The sequence below is a fragment of the Acanthochromis polyacanthus genome, chromosome 6 (genome assembly GCF_021347895.1).
Source record: "Acanthochromis polyacanthus isolate Apoly-LR-REF ecotype Palm Island chromosome 6, KAUST_Apoly_ChrSc, whole genome shotgun sequence".
In the NCBI taxonomy this organism is placed as follows: domain Eukaryota; kingdom Metazoa; phylum Chordata; class Actinopteri; family Pomacentridae; genus Acanthochromis; species Acanthochromis polyacanthus.
Genome location: NC_067118.1, coordinates 34,772,860 through 34,796,139, shown reverse-complemented (window position 1 = coordinate 34,796,139; position 23,280 = coordinate 34,772,860). Strand labels below are relative to the sequence as shown.

The window sequence follows — 23,280 nt, the reverse complement described above, 5'->3', positions numbered from 1 at the left end:
ATAAACAGCTATCATCATGTCTGTGAGACTGTGTAAGTGATATTCACTGCACTGGATGTCTGGGCTTTAAAAGCTCAGTTATAGTTCGTTATAAACATTCTAAAGATATTTTTCCCTCACATTTCTGTAAATTTCCAAACACTTAACAACTGCATGTAAAAAGCTTTCATAAAAGACCCCTTTTTGTACTTTTTGTGTGTTTAACAAACACGATCACACACAAATTTATAGGCTTTGCTTTCATATTTGAGTCCATGAGTTATTATAGGTTGTCAGGTCAGTTTTGGGGAATGAAGAGCAACTGAGCACTATCTTAAATTCATTGTAATTTTTGGTGATAAGTGGGACTGAGAGTTTGCTGGCCAGTTTCAGTTTCTCACTGAGCTACATTTTATAGACTTGCGTAAGCTATGCATGCACAGCGGTGGGACACTCGCTGATGTACACAATGTAGCCATACAAACACTGTATTCTCTACAAACACAGCATGGGCAAAATGAAAGCCATCTTCTTGACTTGTTTTAACCTGAACAAGGCCTCACTCCTTCCTGCCTTCACACACATTCATGTGCACATACACACACGTACACAAACATATTTCTGTCCCCACTTGGAAAGCCTCTCAACTTCTTTTCGCTTTATTCAGTACAAATAACTTCACGGTGGGATAAAAGCATAATGTTTCCAGAAAATCTCTTCCCCCCGCTCTGCTTCACTTTTTGGGCCCCATGTTTTCCTTCACTTTTTCCTCCAACCCCCTTCTCTGGTGCTCCCTGTCCAAAAGGACATTCTTATTTCATTAGAGGAGGGGGGGATCTAGGAGGCCAGAGGGTAAACAAAACCTCTGTAATCAACAGCAGGACATACACAACCCCAATGAGCCAATCAGAGTCAAGTATCGTCTAAGACAGAACCATGGCTAACCAATACAAATCCACACCTGGATGTTTAGAGCTCCAACTTGCCAACTCAAACTCAGCACTTAAGTTTGTGTGGATTTCAAAATGCAGCCGAGCACTGACACTCAAGGTTACCCATAAGAAGCACCAATCAAATCTAGCATACATACACGCTCACAGACAGACAGATCCCCAGCTATTTGTCTATCGGTGCTGTCATCTCTGTTTGCTCATATTAGGGAGGGCTCACTCAGGGACAGGATATGGGGATTAGGTCTGGCCTTATTGCGCTGTAGCTACATACCGCTGAATGGCTCCCATCTGTTCTCCCATAGAGGATGGCTAATACACGTTAGCTGCGCTCGTGTTGTACACTGCCAGAATAACAGCAGTGGATAGATGAGCAGCACTGATAGCGCTAGCCACAACACCACTCTGCACTAAAGGCTAATGTGCCTGGCTTATTCTATTAGACTGGGATAAGAAGCACTAATACACACACCCATACGCATGAACATGAGCACACACACCATCATGATATCTGATTGGAGATACGGAACGAGTGGGCTACTCGCGGGTCCAACTCCAGGTTTACCTTGAGGAATACGTGTTAGAGTGGGGCAAAGAGCAAAAACCCTGAGAAAGGTGGAAAGAAGAGGAGTGATGGAAAAAGATGGAGAGATGGAAAGAGAGGGAGAAAGGGGGCAGTGTGGTCTGTTTCATTACGGTGAATCCCGACACTGCTGCATTCTCGGCACACATGGACTGGATTATCGGCTATGTGGGCTGCTCCGGCACTGTATTGCTCAGCAACACGCTCTTGAACACACACACAGACGTACACACTCGCAAATGCGCACACAAGCATCACACACACAAGAAAAAAGCTTTGCACTGCAGGAAGACAAGCCATTTGCTCACACACAAGCTATAGGACTCTTAATCCCAAAAGCAGTGCTGGGGCAAAGTGCACAACTACTAAGTCATTGAGGTTAGAGACAGAATCTGCTTGTGATGGTCCACCTGTGGATTACTGGGGGAAAAGAATGATATGCACTGGAAAGTATGAGTATACCATGCAGCCTGGTTTTTGTTCTCGTTCCCACACACCGTATATACATAGGCACCATTTCATTCTCTTTCCATGTCCCTCTTTGTCTATCTGTCTCATCTTTCATATACATACATATACACATTTTTTTTTCTAAACTTGTTTTCTTTCATACCTTTCTATGTCCCTCTTTACTTTACAGCTTCAAGCAAACCATAACCCTGCCTGCACATACCTCTTTCTGCACGTCTGTCTTCAAAGGCTACCTGAGCCTATGGGGGGGGGGGGGGGGGGGCTTCTATATAAAACCCCCAAAACAGGAATTATGCTTTATGACTTGGCATTCTTCATTTTATGCTTTTTCGGCTTACAGCCTAAAAAAAAAAAAGCTTCATGGCTGTTCTGTGTTGTATTCTAATTAAGTACCCCACACACTGGCACACAAAGGGGCGGGGAAGCTTGGTAAAACTTTACTATGGACTGAAAAAGCAGTGTGCGTAGAGACAGACTCATCCATCTCTGGTTTTTCTCACCGTGTCGTTTTTATCACCTATGGGCCCTGGTATGCTGGCTTTAGGCTGCTGGGTGTGTATAGGTCTAATACCACACAGTTACCTATATAGCCACAGAGGACATGTGCCACATGCAGCACAGGCAGCATATGAACACTTTACAGAAAGCAGCCATAAACCTCTGAATCAAATCGACGCTTTTTAGCCGACTGAAATTCACAAGCAATGGAAAAGGAGTTGGGTTCTATTACACTCTCCTCTGTCAGAGTTGTGTAATGCTGTGGTTATTGTGGTACCATCTATGTTCCCAGCTAATGGTTACTCAAGCCCACTGAAGAAGCCTATTGTGTAGAAGATCATTAAAAAATCTGGAACTTATATACAGTACTACACCCTGGCAAGGAAAATATTAACTCTAAAATTAGTAGAAGGTGCAACAACAGCTGTGAAGCAGAAACTTACTGTGAACAAACGGATGCGGGCTCCCACGGTAGTGGTCATCATGCCCATATTCCTTCTTCATCATCCTGTGGGGAAATAGTGGAAACAGGCCATGATTCATCCATTAACCATCAGTTTACTTGTTATCAGTACTTAATGTGAGAAGATATATGTGGTAACATATGGTTTCTGTTAAAAAAAAACTATTTACAAACTCTGGCCCAGTGGTTATGCCTTTCAGTCTCAGTGCATAATCTTATGGTCCTCCAAACCCTCTATAACTTTTAATCAAAACGTTCCTGTGCATGCTCTCATTCAGAAAAGCTATGCATGATATCATGAAATGCCTTCCTCAATGTGATTGTTAGAAACCAATAACTAAACACATAAGGGGTTTCCTTCGGGCTGAAACTGTGCAGACAAGGGCCCTGCTAACAAGTAGGATAATTCACTTGGACACTAACATTATGACGGTTAGCAAGAACTGGCAGCTCACCATAGCCAAACCCTTGCCTGCATAATGCTAAAATAGGCTCCGACAAAGCAGAGTCAATGCTAATGTGACACCAGAGCAAAAAAACACAAGGGTCTTGGCTACGGTCCACAGTGGCTTTGGTTGAACTGAGTAGTTGTGACAAGTTTGGTAAACTCAGTAGGCTACACCTAAGCAGCTAAGCTATAGATTTAATGGCCTTTCACTGGAACATGCTAGATGCTAAATGCTAACATGCAGTGAATGGCTGTGACAGGCCTTGTAAACAGAGCCAGACCTACAACTACTCATTCTGCCAGGTTAAACACACACATATACACACGCGGAGAGTCACACACATGCCCACAAACAGGCCAAATACCATGTGCTACTTCTCATAAACCTGAAGCAAGCAGCATGTTAAGGCTTAGAAGAAAAAAACCCAACCAAAAAGAAACGGTTGTATAATTCACTCTCTGATAAACACTTTATGGCTGCTTTCTATTTCCTTCCGTGGCTGTTGCCAAGTATCTGGCCGTGGTGCTGGCATGCCTAAATGTGAACAACATGAGCACAACATGCCCGTCAAACTGTGCACACTCGGTACTGAGACAGATACCTTGGGTGCATCTCAAGAGGGTAAATCCACTTCCTGTGCATGTCTCCTCCAATTAGATTTCACCTGTCCTCTGACTACAACCATCACAAATTAAGTAGAGGGGAAGAAATACAGTGAAAGGATTGGGATGGACTCACTAACTGAGGCAATGAGTTTTGAATGACATGCGGTTTGGCCTCTTGGAAAACTTTGAAGTGTGTTCTTGTGTTTATGTATCCACCATACCAATGCATGCATCTGTGCTTACGTGATTTAGATGAGCCAGTTGGAATTGTAAGCGGTGTGCATTTGTCTATGTTTCAGCAGATGCAAATGCATAAAAAGTGCACATGTGTGGTCACTGTTATGTTATTCATGGCACTAGCCGTATCTTGGAAAGGCCCCGTGGTCTCAAAGGGGAGCGTGTGGACCCTCTTCATCATCATTATCATTACCATCATCAATCATCCTCGTGTGGCATTCCTGGACCCTGCAAAGCACTGAACCACTGGACCGGCCACACTTGTACATTACTTTTGAAATGAAAAAGATAGGGAGGAAAGAAGTGAAGGACTGGACTGAGGCAAAGAATGAAAGAGACACGGAGAGGTTACGTGGTGTTTAATGGAAAACAGAACTAGAAGAGGTATGATTAAAAAATGAATGGAGTGGACAAGAAAGGAAATACGAGGAGACAATAAAGCAATTAGGGAAAACAAATTCAAGCAAGAATTACATTAGAAAAAAACTCAAAAATTGAGCAAAAGGAAATGTGAAACCCAGTGCTTGGGGATAAAACAATCTCAATTCAGGAACGTCAGGGACGTTCAGGGTGTGCGATCTGATATTCCTAATCAGCACTGAACACACACACACACACACATACACACACAAAATACACACCTTCCCCATAAGGTCAAAGATCAGACATGAGAAAAGGTGACAAATCTGACTTCTGTCAACAGGGTTCGTTTGTTATTTTTTAAGTGTGTGTTCTTCATACAAGAAGAAGAAGAACAACAACAGATATACAACTTTGATACGGAATTATCTGTTTGGTGGCATCTTGTGGATAGAAGGAGGTGATGACAATCTGACACACCTCTGACACACATTTAGTTCACATGCCAGTAGGACTGGACAATATGTGCAAAAAAAATTTACATTTCATTGCTTTTTAGTGTTTTTACACAAAGATTAGAATAGATTTTTTTCTCTCAAATTAAACTCCTGTCAAAACATGATCCATTTTGTTCAATTAAAACTATAGGCTTTTCCCTAGTTACTAAGGCTATATGTGCAACACCAACAAAAAGAAAGGCACCACTACAAATGCTATTATCCTTTTAAATATTGTAAACATTGTTTAAAAAAACACTGTGAGCAGATGTTTAACAATAACAAATGACATAAAAAGTAGGACATGAACTCTGCAACACTTTTGCAGCTGGATGGTCCATACTTGGGCTTGATTGTTTTCGGCATACTTGTAGGTTGGCTTTTTGACTGTGGGAACGGGTACAGTGTCTTTCCTAAAATAAAATGCTCACACTGCTGTGATTTTTTTCCACCGGTCCTCTTTCTTGTCATACCGTGTGACATTGGAAAGTGAGACATCTAATATTAGCTGCTCTTTCCCTGGGATTTTGGAATTTGTCTCCACAAAATTATGTTCCAAAATTTGAGAGTAGTGACGTGGTTAAAAAGGCAGCCAGTCTGAAATATTGACAATGTCAGACAGAGTTTAGAGGTTGAAGAGGTTGGCGACATAAACCAGAGAGCAAATGTTCACTGAGAAGACCGTGATGAAGGCTGTCGTGGCCGAAACATCATCAGTTTCAGATTTTAATTACGTTGTATGTTATTTTTTAGTTTTGGTTTTTACTCATTTTCTTGTTAGGTTTAGGCACCAAAACTATGTGGCTCGGCTTAAATATCAAGCTTTGTATGACACTTCACAACATTAGAAGCTTGGATAAGGTTAAGCACTTGATATACTTGCTTCGGGTTAGAATAAATGCCATGTTTAGGGTTCAAATATGGCATTTTTCCTAAATGAAGAGTTTTCGGGGTAACCATGATGACAAGTTCCGCCCTATCTAATAAAAGATTTGCTAGCCGTGAAGGAGCGATAGTGAGGCGGTAAAAGACATAAAGACTTGGCAAGCATGCATTAATCAGAAATGTGTTTGTAATTTGTTACAAACTATTTTTTTCCACTATTCCTTCAAAATGTAACAGAGAGTGGAGCTCACTGGTGTGAGATTCTGTTGGTTGGTTTGACTGGCAAAGCTCAAATGTACAGTCCTATCCAAGGAAACAGCAGTAACTACTGCAATCTGTCAGTCTAATTCAATATATCTCCCAGTCCCACATGAAAGATGTCATTTATGTAATTTGCAAATATACACATTTGTGGGCAAAGTCTAATCTACTCTGTCTTTAAAATATTTGCATTTGCACCCCCATTTTAAACTTCAGCTTTCATTTTTCCCCAGATGCTGCTTATATGCAGGATGAAGCTTCACAGTTCTCTTGTATAGACATAAAAGTGAAACCTTAATAGTTTGTATAATCCATCCAATCTGCCCAGATTTATGAATTATTTTGTGATTCTGCACATTCTTAACAAGATTTCCCAGCAACCCTAATAATACTTTCTTTGCACAACTTTTTCAGACTAACTTGAAAAGTTGACATATCACGTGCAGAGAGCTACTGTTTCATATGTCAAACACTATAAACACTGCTGCAGTAAAACAGTGCTGGGTAGTCATATTGAAGCTAAGATATTTATAAGTATAATGTGACAGAGAGTAATGTGTGATAGTAAAAACTGAGCCCCTGCTGTTCACAGTTTAATAGAAAGCCGACTGTGGTTGCAAGTAATACAAAAGAACAATGTAGCGTAATAGCTTGATAATATTATTTCAGCAAGTCAGATTTAAAATATAACATAGTGTACAATAATAACTACACGGCATAACATAAAGGTGGTCCTTGCGGCATTGTCTGTTGGTTTCAAGTGAAGCTTTTCTACATGTCAGTTTCCGCACTCAAAATTTTCGTTACGCTGAACCAAATACAAAATTTTTAAAATTAGATGTAGATTTATTCAAAGGCTGAGAATAATGTAGATGCCCATATACCCTCCTTTAATGTTACTCAAGTGTGTTTGAGATTCCTGAGTGAAAAGTCTGCATATGGGTGTCAATCAAACCCAGACCTTTACATTCTTGAACGACTCAAAAATAGCCCTTCCATAGGCGTGAAAAGCATAAAATGATTAAAACCAGCTATCCTGCCCTGATACATATTGCTGAAGTATGTGTGGGGTGATGCATGGATAGTATTGTGTGCTTTTAAGCGTGTGTATGAGTTTTAGAGTTATTAAGCACAGGGGATCCCCAGTGCATGCGTGACTCCAATTTAGACAGCAGTTTCAGAAATGTTCATAAAGTCTAGAAACATGCAACAGTGCATAGTAAATAGAACAAATATGGGAATTTAGACTCAGTTGGAAATCCCCAGGTATTCATCAAGCCCCATATATATATATACACACACACACACACACACACACACACACACACACACACACACACACACACACACACACACACACACACACACACACACACACACACACACACACACACATCTTTATAGCTTGGAATCCCCCCAATCACTGGGTCTTGACAACAATAGAGCTGTGATGAGTTTAAATTACATTCAAATAACAGGAAGCTTTTATCAACTAAAGAAGACAGAAAAATCTTCTCTGTCAGTCTTTGAAGATTGTGTTCTCCCGTTAGCAGTTTCATCTGAGCATATGATATCAACAAAGTCTCAGGTGTGCATCTCCATGTGCATTGCACACGCACACGTACAGGCAAGCAAATGCTTATGCACACTTGGATGCTCATACAAAAATACCAGCACTTTGCACTGATAACAACAACAGTTTGTTCTTCATAACTGTCTTCAAACAGACACATTAAGTTTGTCCTCAGGGCAGTCTGGATATGATACGCAGAGAGTAGGTAGCTTGTATGAGGGATGAATGATATATAAACTAATCTCACATACAAATCCCATCAATCAAAGAAACTCATTTGGCAGGTCTCTCCTTCAGGCCTCTTATCTAAATGATTTGAATAACTTGGACTTGGCAGGAAGTAATGAGGTTGAGAGAGAAGAGACAGAGCAGGAGAGAGGGGAAATTTTCTGCTGTCAAATCTGACCACAACTGACTTGTGGTGGAGATGACAAATATGAAATTGCATCAACTTTAAAAGCATGAAGATGAGAGCACACAACATGTAGACTTGTGTAAACAAGCCCACGCTGCAACTGGTTTCTCTGGGTGAGTGTGTCGATGTGTGTGTCCGCACATTCATATTGACCTGGTCCATGGGGGGCCGGTGGTTGGTATGGGGGGGCCCTCTGGGAAGGCTTCGGTGATGCACGTTTGCCGGATGCAAGTGGTGCGAATGATGGGGGTGGTGCTGGGGATGGATGTAATCTTCCTCGTAGTTATCCGCTATCAGCTTCATTCTGCTCTGAGTCTGCAAAAAAGAAAAGGAGATAAACAAAAAGCACAAGAAAATTAAAATGCATAATTAAATCATGTGCACACTAGTCTGTTTATTTCCCCATCATGGCTTATTAGTTTCTCAAAAATGTATTCTGGGTCTTAGAATGATTAGACTGAGGAATTTTTGGATAGAGTGAAAGCATGTTGAAATCCATCAAAGATGATAAAAAATTGTGCCTCTAACAACATTTGACAGGCCATAAATTGAGTCAGAGCGCCTGATGTAAATATCGTAACTCTGTCAAATGTCATTCATTTTACAGATTATCATTTAATTGGATTAGACAAATCCGAGTAAGAACAGTTAGTTAGTGTTTTGTGTAGCCTCAGGCCACAGGCGTTCTGGCCTGAGTGAAGAAACCTCACTTTAGATGTCACTGATTAAAATTACACTCAAATATGCATCTTTCTACAGGCCTGTAAATGGCTAAGAAAGACTATGCATCCTTTGTGCGTCCATGTTTGTGCATCTGTGTGTAATTGTGTGAGTGTGGAAGAGGCTGTCATACTGCCAACATCGTTGCTTTGGAGAGAGATAACAGCCCAGGCTGACTAACATTAACAATCAGCCTGACTGCAGTAAGGCCAGCTGTCTGAGAGACAGACAGAGACAGAGTGGGTGCAGATATATTGACAGGCTCAGCTTTATTCCCTTAACTGTAGATGCCTCCCCTGAGGCCAGAGATGATTGCAGAGTGGGAGGTGGGATTGTGTATGAGATGAAGATGATTCCAAGGAAAGATGTGCGCACAATTCCCATCGAAAATGTTGCGGCTTCCCTTGCTTAAATAAGGCACAGCCACAGTAGGAAAAGGCAAAAAGCCTGAGTCAGCCGTGAAGATGGAAGGGAGATGGTGTTACAGTAGTGAGTGGCCTGGGGACATCTCAGCTGAGATGAGAAGCCTAATGACTGAGGAAATGCGCCAGTCGGGATCACAGGAGAGGATGTGGCTGGTATTAAAGAGGTTAGCAATTAGTGTAAATTGGAGAAGGGTAGCTTAGATAAGGTGAGAACACTGACACCACGGTGAGGAGGAAAGAGGGAGACAGAAATAAAGATAAAGAGTGAGGGATGGAGGACGGCTCAGACAGGGACCAGACCAGTAGTTAGAGCTGTTAAAGGCCGGGTTGAGGTGCTCAGGCCTTCATGACCTCAGGTGTTAACATTAGCAGGTGTGACAGGGTGGGGCTGGCCTCAATTCAACAACTACATGGCTGACACCTGTCATTGAAGCAAGGACAAAGATTATCATATAGCGTGCAGCTGATGAAACTACACACATACTGATGGCACTTCCACAAAGGTTAATAATGCTGTTTAATTTCTGTGCTGCTTAACATGGCTTTTCAAAACTAATTTATGGCAGAGACTGAAATGTATTTAGTCCTTGCTGATAATCTAATAAGAACCATATTACTTGCTCCTGTTCAGCTAACAACAACCATATAAGGTGGTGTAAGAAGCCAGCAGTTTGTGTGAGCACATATTTAATATTCAATGATCTAATACACAAACACACAAAAGAATGAAGTGATAAATTACACTTGGAACCATCTGGTTGAGTGGTCAGGACAACCTACATGTGGTAATGCAGTTTATGCAACCAGACAAACACACACATGGGAAAGCACACGCATCCACTGCCTTGTTACAGACATATTTTTGCATGCATGTGTGAAGAAGGTGTTCACATGTAAAATGCCTGTGAGGTGGAATGTGTGTGTTTTAATTAGTGTTAATTAGTAGCTTTGCAGAGTAAACAGCTCGGTAATGGCCTCCAGGCCCGGCTTGTAGATCAGGCAGCCTGGAACAGACACAGGTGGCACTACTGGGGGAGGGAAGAAGAGATGAGGTGGAGGAGAGGAGAGGATAGGAGAGGAGAGTTTTCTGACAAAAACAGATTTGGCTTCTACCACGTATCTCGACAAAGTCTCTGTTTCTGCATATGTATCAATGTGCAGCTGCTGGTGTAAACATGGTAGTGAAGACTGCTGTGCTCACAGCTGCATCCCAAACTTCAATCCAAGTCCTCGGTAAATCACAAGCCTGCCTTGATTAGAGTAAGGGCTGTATTAACACATATGGACACAGGAGGCTGACAAGAAAGGCCTTGAACAAATAGGCAGCTGGGGAAAAGGCTGCGCAAATTTCACAACATTTATACACGCTCCTTTCATCAGGTCTCTGAGCGTGCTTGCGTGTGTGTGCAACATTACCATGCTATCCTAGTAAAAACAGGGTAACACGGTGACCCAGCTCCAGGCAGGCAGTTAGTTTTGCACAAGTCTCTCTCAATGAGTGGATGGATGGTCAAGTGCATCCAAGAAAAGAGGGAGAGGATGAAGAGAGAAAATCAACGAAACTGACACACCTCTGAGGATTTTCAGTTAATCTTTTCTCAGTTTCAAAGCAGTGTTGATGTGTGGCCATCCATCACTTGGATGGGCTACTCAGAGAATTCCCACATGGGGACACATTTGTTCTAACTCTCACCTCAGGAAGTCTAAACACTGCGCTCTTCATGTGTGTGTATGTTTGTATATGTGTGTTTGTCTGCGCTGGAGAAGGTCTATGCCTCAAAGGGAAGCAAAGAAAATGAAAGAAAAGTTTGTCTTAGATGGCCTCCTTTACACTCTCTCTCTCACACACAGACATGATATTCCAAGAGTGGGATATGGGGAGGTCAGACAGGGCAATGCTATCTGTAAATCTATCTGCTGTCTCAAGATCAGCTTTCTCCCAAGAGACTTCGAGTCCCATAATTCTGTGGCATTTCCTGGTCAGCTTCCTTCCACCACTGGCTGTTGAGGACATGAGGACGGCACCCTATCCTGATATGTGTGTCAATGGGTCAGAAGATAGAGAGCTCATGTGTATAACACTGAACAACATAACCTCCAGAGAGCTTCTCTTGTAGAATTGAAGGAACCGAAGTAGAGCAAAGACTTCCTGTAGGAACTACCAACCTTACAACCCCCTTAACGTTAATATGTGGCAAGGTCCCACATTTGTACAGCCTTTGTTGTAGGTGTCCATAACACTGCCTGCTAAACTTTTGAAGTCAGCAGCATAGATGGGTTCATATACACATGTGTCTGAAGACTTTTAGGGAACCTGATTTGCATGTACGAAAAAGAGGTATCAAAGAAAATTTGTTGATGCTGCCGACTCCTCTCCCATTCTTTTCATTTCCACTTTTACCCCTTTTTTCGCCTCTCCACTGCTCCAGGCCCAGAGGCCACATCGTTGCAATTAGAACTCATCACATCATCAGGTGGACTGTAACTGCCAGTTACCCAACGGGAAAAAATGACGCATCCAATGGCGATAAACAGATAATAGGCTTTCCTTGAAATTCCTCGAATGGAATGGTACCCCCAAGGAACTGTTTACCGTTTACGAGAGGGGAACAAACATAGGTTTGCACTTACATGCACAACCAGCCACTGCATCTGTTGACTTTTAAATGCACCATCTTTCCCAGAAGCCCCTGTGACTCAGGAGACCGTATATGTGGAGTCCCCTGCTGTTAGCTCATTACTGTTAGCATTCAAGTTGGATCAGTCACTGATGTGGTCTGACCAGACCTTAATGACCCACATACCTAACTCAGCTCCAGGTCATATTGAAAACCAGGACAGCATGGGAAATAGGTGTGTGCGTAGGTGTATGTGTGTGCAAGGATTTATGTCTGTTTGACCAGAAGACATCAGACAAAAAAGTCCGCCAGTGACTCATCAATGATACCAGTCTGCGTCGGCGACTTGAATGCATCTAATCACTCTGATTGCAACATGATTGTTAATAGTGTTTATGTGCCTGGATTTGGAATCACAGCTCCTGCTTGATTGGCTTGGCTTATGATGACTGGATGCAGTAAATGTGGTTTGAGGCGGGGAACTCTACTCTGTTAACTACCAGGAATTATTAACCTCTATCTGTTCCTGGTTTTAAAGTTCAAAAGTCTTTCCATTAGGTTCCTGTAATGTAAGCAATGCTTCATCATCTGCATCAGGTTTGAATTTGTACTCCTCCTTTGAGCCAGAATCTGTCCTAAACTGCGACAAAAAGACCATTTGATTCATGTGCAGGCCGGTCTGCCTCTTAGAACAGGAATGCTGTGAATTAAACTCATTGTTTATGGGCATATATAAATACCTTGGTGGTCACTAGGGGTGGATGTACCTGCTGTTTGAGCTGGTGCATGAGCCTGTCCTTTTCCCTTTTTAAAGCCATCACTTCCTCCTGGGCCTTCTTGCGTTTGGAGGACGATAACTCCAGCAGGGCAATGTTAGCATCCTTCTCACTGATGGCTGCCAGCAAAGCCTGCTGCCTAAAGGGATGAGAAAAAGGAGAGAAGAAGGATTGCATTGTTTAATAGATATCATGTTTATTACCCAACGTAAAAAAGGAAAGGAAATACTTGTTTTGTATTTATGAAAACAGACAGGTGTACGGTACAGAAACACAGATACGCAGCACCTTTACTGCAGCTGTGTGTCCTCGTACATGCAGAGATGTCCCCGCAAACTCCTTCATTCCAGAGCTCCTCAATCTCAGACAGAGATTCCACAGAAAAAAGAAGCAGACATCTTTGAAGTGGTCTGCTAAGTGCTGCATTAGTGATACCTCATTGTGACTCATGGGCATGTAATAGTGTAATAGACCCTAATAGAGCAGCCTGAGGAGGATATGACATCTTTCTTCTGTCACCGCAGGTTACCACAGCATGTGTGTGTGTGTGTGTCAGTGTTTTTTGTGAGGGGGTGGCTGCAAATGACTGTCTACAGGTGCAGAGGAAACATACCCCCGAACGTCATCACACACACACACACACACACACACACACACACACACACACACACACACACACACACACACACACACACACACACACACACAACCAGACGTACGTATTTTAACCCACAGGACTCCAGAGAATACTTCGGAGAGAAGTCTGTGTCCTCTGTGATGACTCTTCTCATCATCAAGCAGGATGTCGTAAATCCAGAGTTGTGACAAACACATTCTGTCTGCCCACTCTTGTAAACACACTCAGGAGCAGAAACATCCTCGCAGATAGCCAGTCACACTTGCTCCCTCTACTTTGACCTCAGCCACTTTAAATAGACGATTAATAATGAAAAGTAGGCAAAAAAAGAGAACGTACAAACACATTACTCCACACAACAGACTAGTGCTAATTTTACGTATGGGTGTTTGTCTCTACAGTGTGCCTAGTTCATACGAGTCTCAAGCGGTCTACCCAGCATGAAGATGCTGATGATATTTTAAATTGTATAAACACCACATGACTAAACTGTAGACTTTTAAATGCCATTTGAAATTAGGGGAGCATTAAACCAGTATGGCAAGGCAATGTGTGAGTTTGTGTGAGGTGAGAGGTAGAGGAAGAGGAGGGAGGGTGCATTCAAAATACACTTTGGTCTCTATTAAAAATTGACCCGCATCGGGGTGTTTTTATTCCATGATTTAAGTCCCTGCAGAAATAACTAAATTGCAAAAATAAACATGCCGAACTCAGAATAAAGTCCTCCTGGCCTGGGACTCCACGTTTGGTGTTTTTAGTACAATTATCTGCATGCCGCATCTGGATTCTGGATTCTCCCATTCAAGGCCATTAATAGGCCTGTGTGTGTTTGTGTGTGTTAACATGTTGTGCATGTATTTGTGTGTACACGCATGTGGGTTCTGACATGGATTGGAGCAACTAATCACACCATTAATCACAGAGCAGGACCAGCGTGACACTTTTCGTCTCCCCACACCTCCACTGTTATTCCTCTTAATGCTCACTGTAATGGGAACACACACACATACACACACAGACCTACATTGGACTTTTACCAGAGCAAGTGCTTTAGACTGCAGGCCTATTGAGCTTGACCTGGCCATTCACAATCTAAAATATTCTGAGAGTATAAGAGTCCCATCTAGAAATCAGCAGTAAGAATCCACAGATCAAACAACTGTGTATGTAACTGCTTATAAAATCCCTTTTCATGCAGTCCACCATTACACAGTCGAACAAAATTTACAGTAAATTTTACATGTCAACGAATGGTACAATGGTAACCCAGTTCCATTACTTAATCTTCGGCTGCTTTAAATAAAGGGAAGAGGTGATGCACAGAGTCATATATGGGCAAGGAATGCTGCACAATGTGCCACAGTTCATAAACAGTGTCAGATTAACAGCACCAGTATATTTGCAGGATGGCCATCTTTACACCACAATACCAGACATGAAAGTTCAACAACACTTAATCACACCCAAGTTGTGTCATAGCCACACCTCTTATCTCTTTCAAGTGGAAGTTCATGTAGATGCAGCTTGGGAGATTTATCTAATCTATTAAGATTTATCTATTGTACTATGTAAATACAGCATGGTATGTCGCTGCATATCATAACCGCCATAAAGAATGATATTACACTTTTAGAACACAACCTCAGTGGGTGGTGTACAAAGGACAGAGCAAATTTGGTGTGAGAGAAGAGTTCAGTAAAAGTAGAAAGCGACATCCTCACAACAGTTTCAAAGAGGAGGTTTAGCTTATCGATGACTGAATCTGAAAAAGCCAAACAGCATTCCGTCACTTTCTGAACACCTGCGAGCCATTTTATCAAGGTTAGTTACACTTTAATACAGTGTATATGGTATACAAGCATCTCGGTACATGCCGACATTTGACATGTTGCCCGTGTTACAGCAGTAACTTGAGGCCTTTACAGGGAAGCTGCTGAAAAATAACTGCTGCATTTTGATGATATTTAACTGGCTGCTACATCTCACCTGCATGCCTTAGCACAGGCACAAATGTGACAAAAGAACATTATTGATCGACCCGACACATTCTAAACCCCAACGGAATGAAACCTGTAAACCAAAGTGGCTGCCATGCCTCAGCGCCAGCTAAATCGTTTCCAGTTTCTAAATTAACTCAGCATATTACAGAGCTGTCTCCCTGTGGGTGCTCTTTTAGTGGTGCTGCAGGATTCTGCTGAGCGATGACTTCCTAAAACAATAAAAGGGGGCATTGTTGTGATTACCCTGCCTGTTAACTTTGTCTCCCACATCCTCATGCAGAGATTTTGTGGTGTTTGTGTGTGCTGATTAGTATTACTAACAGTCTCTGAACCTGAATCACGCTGGAGTATTTAATCACATGTAATTTGAGTTGCCATTTGGCATGAGTGGTAGAAAACACTTGAAATGTACATTAATCTAGCAGACAGGATTCATCTGTCAGACGCATACCCCACACACACAAAGACAAATGTATGTACTGTATCTGCCGGCTGATCCTGAGTGGGTGAACCCTCTTTATTTTCTCTCCTCTTGTCTCACTCCGTGCTTAACTTTGACTTGGCGTGTCCTGGACAAACAAAGGATTATCTTCATTTCCTGTCTAATTCAAAGGGTGACAATGAAATGGTTTTTTGTGACAACCTAGTGATTAGTCTTCATAAAAGTCAAACCCCGAGCAATGGGAAGTCATAAGGCACTCTAATAAAAGGACAATTAATCCCACTGCTGGATCTCTGGAGTCAAAAATCTCCTCTACGAGATAACAGCACTTTAGAAGACATGATGAAGACGATGCTCACACAAACAGATGTGCATTTATGCAGAGCTTCACATGGCTCACATTTAGTTTTAGTATTGTGAGAGAGCATGGAAGCCTGTAGCACAGACTGTACAGACATCTTATTTATAAGGGGTGAAATTCTCAGTTTGGCCTCAACATGTGATTCCAATTGAACCTTCATGGTCCCTGGGACATATTGAGACATTTGGATCTACAGAGGTGGGAGATGGATGGCGAAAGTACATGACCGTGTGATCAGAGGTTTATGTTCATGAGCGCGTGTGTGTGAGTGTGTGTGGAGTGGGGTGTTAGCTAAGACAATACGTAAAGAAAATATGGAATGCAACAAGTGGAAGAAGAGAAGAGTAAAGAGACGTGAGGCGGAAGGAGAGAGTGCATGAAAAATGAGGAGAGAAAAGGGTGATGAAGATATCTTTGAGGGAAGACTGCTGCTGGAGGAGTTTCATGTGGGAAATTGCCAGGACAGAACGGTTTTAGGGTGACAAGGGGTTAAGGTAGGGTCAACACTGAGAAAAAAAACTCCCATGCACACATTTGCACAATGAAAAATCAAAGAAAGAGGATGTGAGGGAAGAATATGAAAAGCGGAGAGAATGGATGGCATAGTCAGTGGGTCAGATGAAAGAGATGGTGAGACGTGAAGGTAACCGAGGAGACGGAAGTAGTGTTTGACAAGAGTGACTGCCACCTGTGCTGCATGAGAGCGAAAAGGGGGAAGAAAGGGAGAGGAGGAAGGGAAGAAAGGAGCAAAGGTAAAGATTTAAGAGTCCCAGCCTACCCTAAATCAGCTCAGCGCACTCCATGTTGTTATTCCTAGGCGTCACGGTTGAGGGATATGTGTTTATAATTTGTGTTATGACTTACTTGAAATTATGAGTGTGGAGAGTCAGTGAGACAGAAACAGATGCGTCTGTGTGATGCCCGAGGGAACTATCAATACCGTCTGCCCCTAAGTGCAGTGTGTGCGTGTGCTGCGTTCACGCACGCATTTGCCTGACCGCGCACACGTTTGTGCTTTCATGTCCTTATGTGCACGTGTGATGTATTTTGTTAGCAAGAACATGGGGAGCCCACTAATATCTGTTCCCAGGACATCCATTATGAGGTCTTCTAGTTTGTGATCATGCCTTTCCACCACTTAACTGTCCGGCTCTGCAGAAACATTCCACTGGCATTTTATGGCTGTTCCTTGATTGTGAGTGCGTGAAGGTGCAGCACAAATCTAGGGGCCCCTGGCTAGGCAGTACTAGAGGCCTGTGGTGAGAGCAAGCAGAGGACACGAGAATGGGGCATGGTTGAGTGACACCATTATTTATGGCCTTGGAACACTTTGTTATTTACAACTGAGGAGGTAGGGAAAATGTCTATTTCCAACATAAAACACACACTCTGGCTTCATTTGGTAAGCTTACTGCAAAGCCAATTGAGATGGTAAGTCTGTGTTTCAGCTCTAATGTGGTTTAAATGCATTTTTAGGAGATCGACGTTTTTGGCTACCTTAGGTTGGATTAAATCCATGCTAACCTGTAGAGGCTAACCTGCTACTACATGCAAGCTCCACCTCTCGTGCACGTCCCTTTCTCTGCTATGCTTCTTGCTTGGATTGAAGCTTTTATTTATCTTAATATCTAGGCTACAATTTATCCAAACCCATCACAAATAAAACTTGCATGCCTGTCTTTGTTCCTCCCTGCATTACATACTAATCCGGATCTTCAAGCAAGAATGCTCAAACCCTACATGCCAACCTTGAGCCGTGCTTCCCAAGAAAAAAAAAAATCCAGGTCGGCAGATGGTTCTCCCAGAACCAGGACCAGGTTATGTGTGTTTTCACTTTACTAATAAAATATACAACCCACTTACTCTGCTTGCCCCCACTCCCACACTGGTGCTCTGACTGGTGGTGGTGGTGGTGGGAGTCTAATTGAAAGAGTATGTATCAGTTTTACAGCAACAAGAGGGAAAATACGAGGGGACAAAAATCAACAAATCTGCCAAAACTAGCCAAATGTTTAGAGTGGGAGCAGGGACGAGGAGAGATGGCTGACTGCTCCTAGAGATGAGCAGGACCAGACGGCCACCACTGCATTCCAGCTGGAGTGAGAAAGAGAAGGATATAGAGAGTCCCACATAGAGAGGGAAAGAGTGAAGGAGACCAGGTGGATGTGTGGATGAATGCAGACAAAAGAGATGCATTCTAACTCTTTGTCAAAACTAACACTTGTCAAGGCAACAAAATGAGATATCGATATCAGTCTCATGTCTGTGCATTACATGTGAAGGATGATTAGTCTAGACTGGGAGCAGGGCAAACAGCTGGTCCAGATAGTTTAAAGCATGCACTCCAACATCTCAGAAATGTACCATTTAAAACATTTTGTCTTGTTTTTGCTTTTTCTTACCATATATAAACAGAAATGTGGAACAAAAACACACACTCAATTTGCGGTTTATGGGTTTTGGGTAGTGTTACATCTGGGAACTATTCCTTGAATGTGCATATGTATCACTCCATCTAGTTGTAACAGTAAAAGGTGCAAAGTTTGTTACGAAACCTAAACTTACATCTTCTGGTCATATCTCACAATGCACACTACACATTAGCTAGAAATGAACTGGGCAGGTTATTCTAAGCTCAGCTGCACTCATCCCGACTCTAGTTTTGTAATGAACATGCAGACATAGGACCAAAATCAATTGTCTCACAGTCAAATAAAAGACAACCACTGTATGCACAAATATCGAACTATTCCTTTAATATATATAAGCTCAGGATGCTGACAGTTGTTGACAGAACAACTTATAGTATTATGTGTCCTCTCTTTCAATTTCAAAGCATCACCTTGAATTCCCATTTATGTAAAAGCAGAATACATGGGATGTTGGTGATGTTTACAAAGTCACCTTATCGGATCTTTTTTTTCCCATGTGGGTGACCTTGGGTGTCACCGTGTGTACTAGTGTTCGTCTGAGCTCCTGTGTGGGTGGACCTCAGTCTTTCACATCAGAAAAACACAATCCATATCAGATTAGTGAGAGCTTCTGCCGATATACCCAAGCCGTCTGGCAAAAGGCCTACCTACACAACTTCTACCAATATGGTAAGCACTGACTCTAAACCTCCAGAGATTCTACCAATAGCAGAGCAGGGCTTTCCATTCTCCTAAAGGGGAGGTTTGTTTTCTGTCTTTATTGTCGTTCAGCTGACTGACAGTGTCTCCCCAAGGCACAAGAAACAAGACAGGGGGCTATACTGTACCACACACGTGTAAAAGCCCCCCTGCCTCACAGTCAGACACACGTACAGGCACAGACACACAGCAGCTGGGTTGTTTAAAGCTCCCTGTCATCTGAGAGAGAGGTGAGGGTCACAGTATGAGTAACACAGCTCCAGTCACACTACTGTAAGAACACATAGACACACAGACACACACACACACAGGCTGGGAGGGAGAAACATGCACACATATGCAGAGTGTTAAGAAAGGCACTAAGGTCTCAGTATAAACACTGATGACTTATACCACCCTCTTCCATCTGAACATTTTGTTTTAAATCCAAAAGATAAAACTGTACAAAGAGAAAGTGGTTTTATTTGGGTTGGATTAGATGACCTTAAAAAATAACAGCAGAGCCACCTGTTCTATGTTAATGCAGAATTGATTTATTTTGTTTATTAAACATCAGAAATAAACATTATTTGTGATAGCATTCTTTTTCTTTATTTGTGTGTCTAACCCTCCATGATCCAAACTTCCAAACTTGGAAAATGGGCTTTTTCTTTCTTCTTTTAACATAAATAAATCCATGTCTAAAATTGTTAGTGATATATAATGAGTCCGATGTGGGTGACAAGGAAGTTGTGTTGCTGACTTCTTTGTGTGTTGCACTTGATATGATGTCATTTCTTTGTGTGTTTAAACTATGTTTTCAGGAAAAATACCTTGTATTGATGTCCAAGTTCAATTATTCATTGCATTGAATCATAACAGCAAACCTATAAAGTGTAACACACAAAGACATCAGTAATTTCCTGGTAACGCAACTCTAACAGATTAAAATCAAAATCAACTTTGGGCCTTTTTGCTTCCTATTTTTTGAGGATTATTTCAAAAACGGTACAAACAAGATACATTTTTTGTGTGCTGGATTTAAAAATATGTAATACAATAACGAGCAGGTTTGCAGATTCTCAATTGAAAATGAAAAGAGCAAATGATAGATTAAAATCTGTTAAAAGGGCAGTGACTAACTGATTATCAGAAATACTGTCAGTGACTTCTTTGTGGACGGGCTGTTTATTCGACTAATTATTTCAGAACTTCACATGCCTCACTTTTCCTATGTAAAATAATCACATGCTGTACTTGAATGCTGCCAAATGGTAACTGCGATAATGTAAACCTCATATGTGATACCAACAGCGGCAGAATTTATTCTCTCTCTCTTTCAGTGCTGAGATTAGAGCAGCTGCAGTAAAGCCTCTAGTCTAAACTGTCAGTAATGTAAACTGAAAATACCAGGAGGATACCTTCTGCATTGCGTCATTTAAAATGCAACCTTTATTGCCTCGTGGTGTTCCAGTGTTGCAATAGCCCTCTGTCAAACAGTTCATCACTGGCTGTTGGACAGGAAGGCTACTGCAATCTACTGTCTTTTTCTCTCTCCATCCTCATTCCATCACCTCTTGTGTCCTCCCTTTCTGCTGCTAATCAAAGAGAGGAGTCACTGATCAGAGAAGCGAATGGCATCACCTCCGCCTTGGACTTGGACCTCTCTATCATTCGCCATCTCTCTCCCTCTATCATTCTCTATTTGGCTCTGCCGTGCCCTATACTCACTCCAAAGTGGGGCTAAATATTAAGTTCAAGGAGGTTATGCAAACACGTTGAAACAGCAATCCTTGGCCTAAGTATTACCCTGAACCCTTCAATTACCCGCCTTGCTTTCCTCTCTCCTCATTCCTCCTGCCTTTCCTGTCCTCTGCAAGGGTTCTCTCACTCCGGTCATCTAACTGCAGCCTGGAAATACAGCGCACACTCATGACGTGGGGCCAAAAGACCTTAAAATATCAGGGGCAGAGAGTACAACATAGTGGCGTACTATAACACATGCACACACACACACTTAGTCACACACAAACCTGCACCCAAAATACACATGTACACACAAACCGATGAAAGACAGGTCCAGAAAACAGTGGGAGCGAGTACCCCTGGTGTATTTTCTCTATGTTCCAAATGCAGGGCCTGGCGGCGGACCACAGCTGAACCACAGCCGACATGCGGTGGAATGGGAGGCCGCCACACTCACTTCCCTTAAAGAAGCAATAGACACACACACACACACACACATATGGGAGAATCACAAAATAACACACACATTCACTCAGACACACGTACACACACATGTTCAGCAATTTCCTGGATAGCACTGTCATGACGATGGGTCCATGTTTAAAAAGCGGTTTGGGGTGAAGGGACAGATCTGTATGGGCTGTTTCCCACAATGCTTTGCCAGACAATTACACAACCCAATTAATGTGGTTACTGCAGCGCAGCTAGGACTTTGCTCTGAGCAAACGGAGTGTGCATGTGTGTGTGCGGGAGCGACAAGATGTGTGGACGCTCCTTTGGCCTGTATTACTCTCAGAATTATAGCTTTCCTTGGAGCTTGGACTCGTCTATTTCCCGTCAGTGTGTAACAGACACACAAGGTCACACTAACATTCACCCCACACTCCATCAGCCAATCATTTATTTCCAATCACAGCCACATGAGCTTAGCTGCACAGCCAGAAAACTACAATACCCACAATGTGTTGTGTGTCCGTTTAGAAAAGAACTCAGTTTCTCTCTGAGAATCAGTAAATGGTGGGACATTTTAAAATTATTTTTAACCCTTTGAACACCATAACCCACAGGTTTGAGAGGCAAATTATGTTTTTTTTTAGATTACCAAAATTCCACCCCTTACCACAGCAAGAAAGTGTCAAAACAAGAATCATTGTCAGATGTTCAACTTTCAAATGGTCCATGAACTATTCACGTGTCACTTTCAGTTTTGTCAAGAAAAATTAACAAATTCAAGCCTAAAATTGGAGCATTTCTCACATGTTGTCTTATTTTTCATTCCTCATTTAACAGTTTGCAGAAAATAAACTGTTTGCAGTAACCAGATACTGTGAGAAAGAAAAATAATATGTTAGTCTGCAACAATGAAGGCATGTAACTCAGCTGAAGTCAACAGTCACATGACAAACATTCTGGGATTTTTTGGCTGAACTGCAGCCTGTGCTCATGAATAGCAGATGGAAAGAGATGGAAAAATTTTACTCTCTATAGCCCGTAGAGCCATCATTTTTTTCAGTGTCAAAACACCTGCGGGCACTGAGAAAAAAATGCACATATTGACGACAGGTTTATTTAATTTGTTGCAAAATTACAAATAAAAAAAATACTTTGTGACAGTTTTTTAAATGATTATTGGCAATATAGTTTTATAAAAGATGCCAAGAAACTGCTTGTGTTTCAGACGATAAATTCACTTATATACTAGCAATATGTGTTATTTGTCAGTTAGTGCAACAAAATATTGAAATATCTATATAAGATATGCCGTCACAAATACATAGAGGTGTGAAAAACAGCCAGAGACTGACAACAGCCAGTTGCTGCTGCTCTGATGCATTACTGCTGGGCAAAGTTTTTCCCATATATATGAGGTGGAAAATTTAGAAATTTGCTAAATCAAGAACAAGTGTGCTAAAGAACAATTCTTGAGTAAATGTACTTACCACCTGTATGCACACAACACATCTGCTAATTATTAAAAAAAAAAATCGTCTGATTCCAACCTTGGTTCATGGTTTCTTTTAATGAGGGATGGTAAAATCTAAGTAATAGAAAGGGGAAAAAAAGCTCAGACTGTTCTGTTCTGTGATGAAGCAGCAGGAACCACATGCTTTCTTTACAGTCTCCTACACAAACACACTCTGACCACATACTAACCTATACAGACTCCATTAGCCAAGCTTTAAAGTTCTTTAAAGCGCGAAGCGGCAAAAAAATAAAAA

General features: G+C 41.9%; 1 protein-coding gene across 1 annotated transcript in view; it reads right to left on the bottom strand.

The window, feature by feature from the left end:
• The window catches only part of LOC110957865 (ERC protein 2-like), a 164,386-nt gene that overhangs the window by 33,840 nt on the left and 107,266 nt on the right, over positions 1-23,280 (bottom strand). The window contains exons 15-17 of the mRNA XM_051949035.1: positions 12,757-12,904; positions 8,368-8,541; positions 2,925-2,989 (exon numbers count right to left, since the gene is read on the bottom strand). Of these exons, the coding sequence (XP_051804995.1) occupies positions 2,963-2,989; positions 8,368-8,541; positions 12,757-12,904 (349 nt within the window). The 3' untranslated portion in view covers positions 2,925-2,962. The remainder of the gene's footprint in view (positions 1-2,924; positions 2,990-8,367; positions 8,542-12,756; positions 12,905-23,280) is intronic.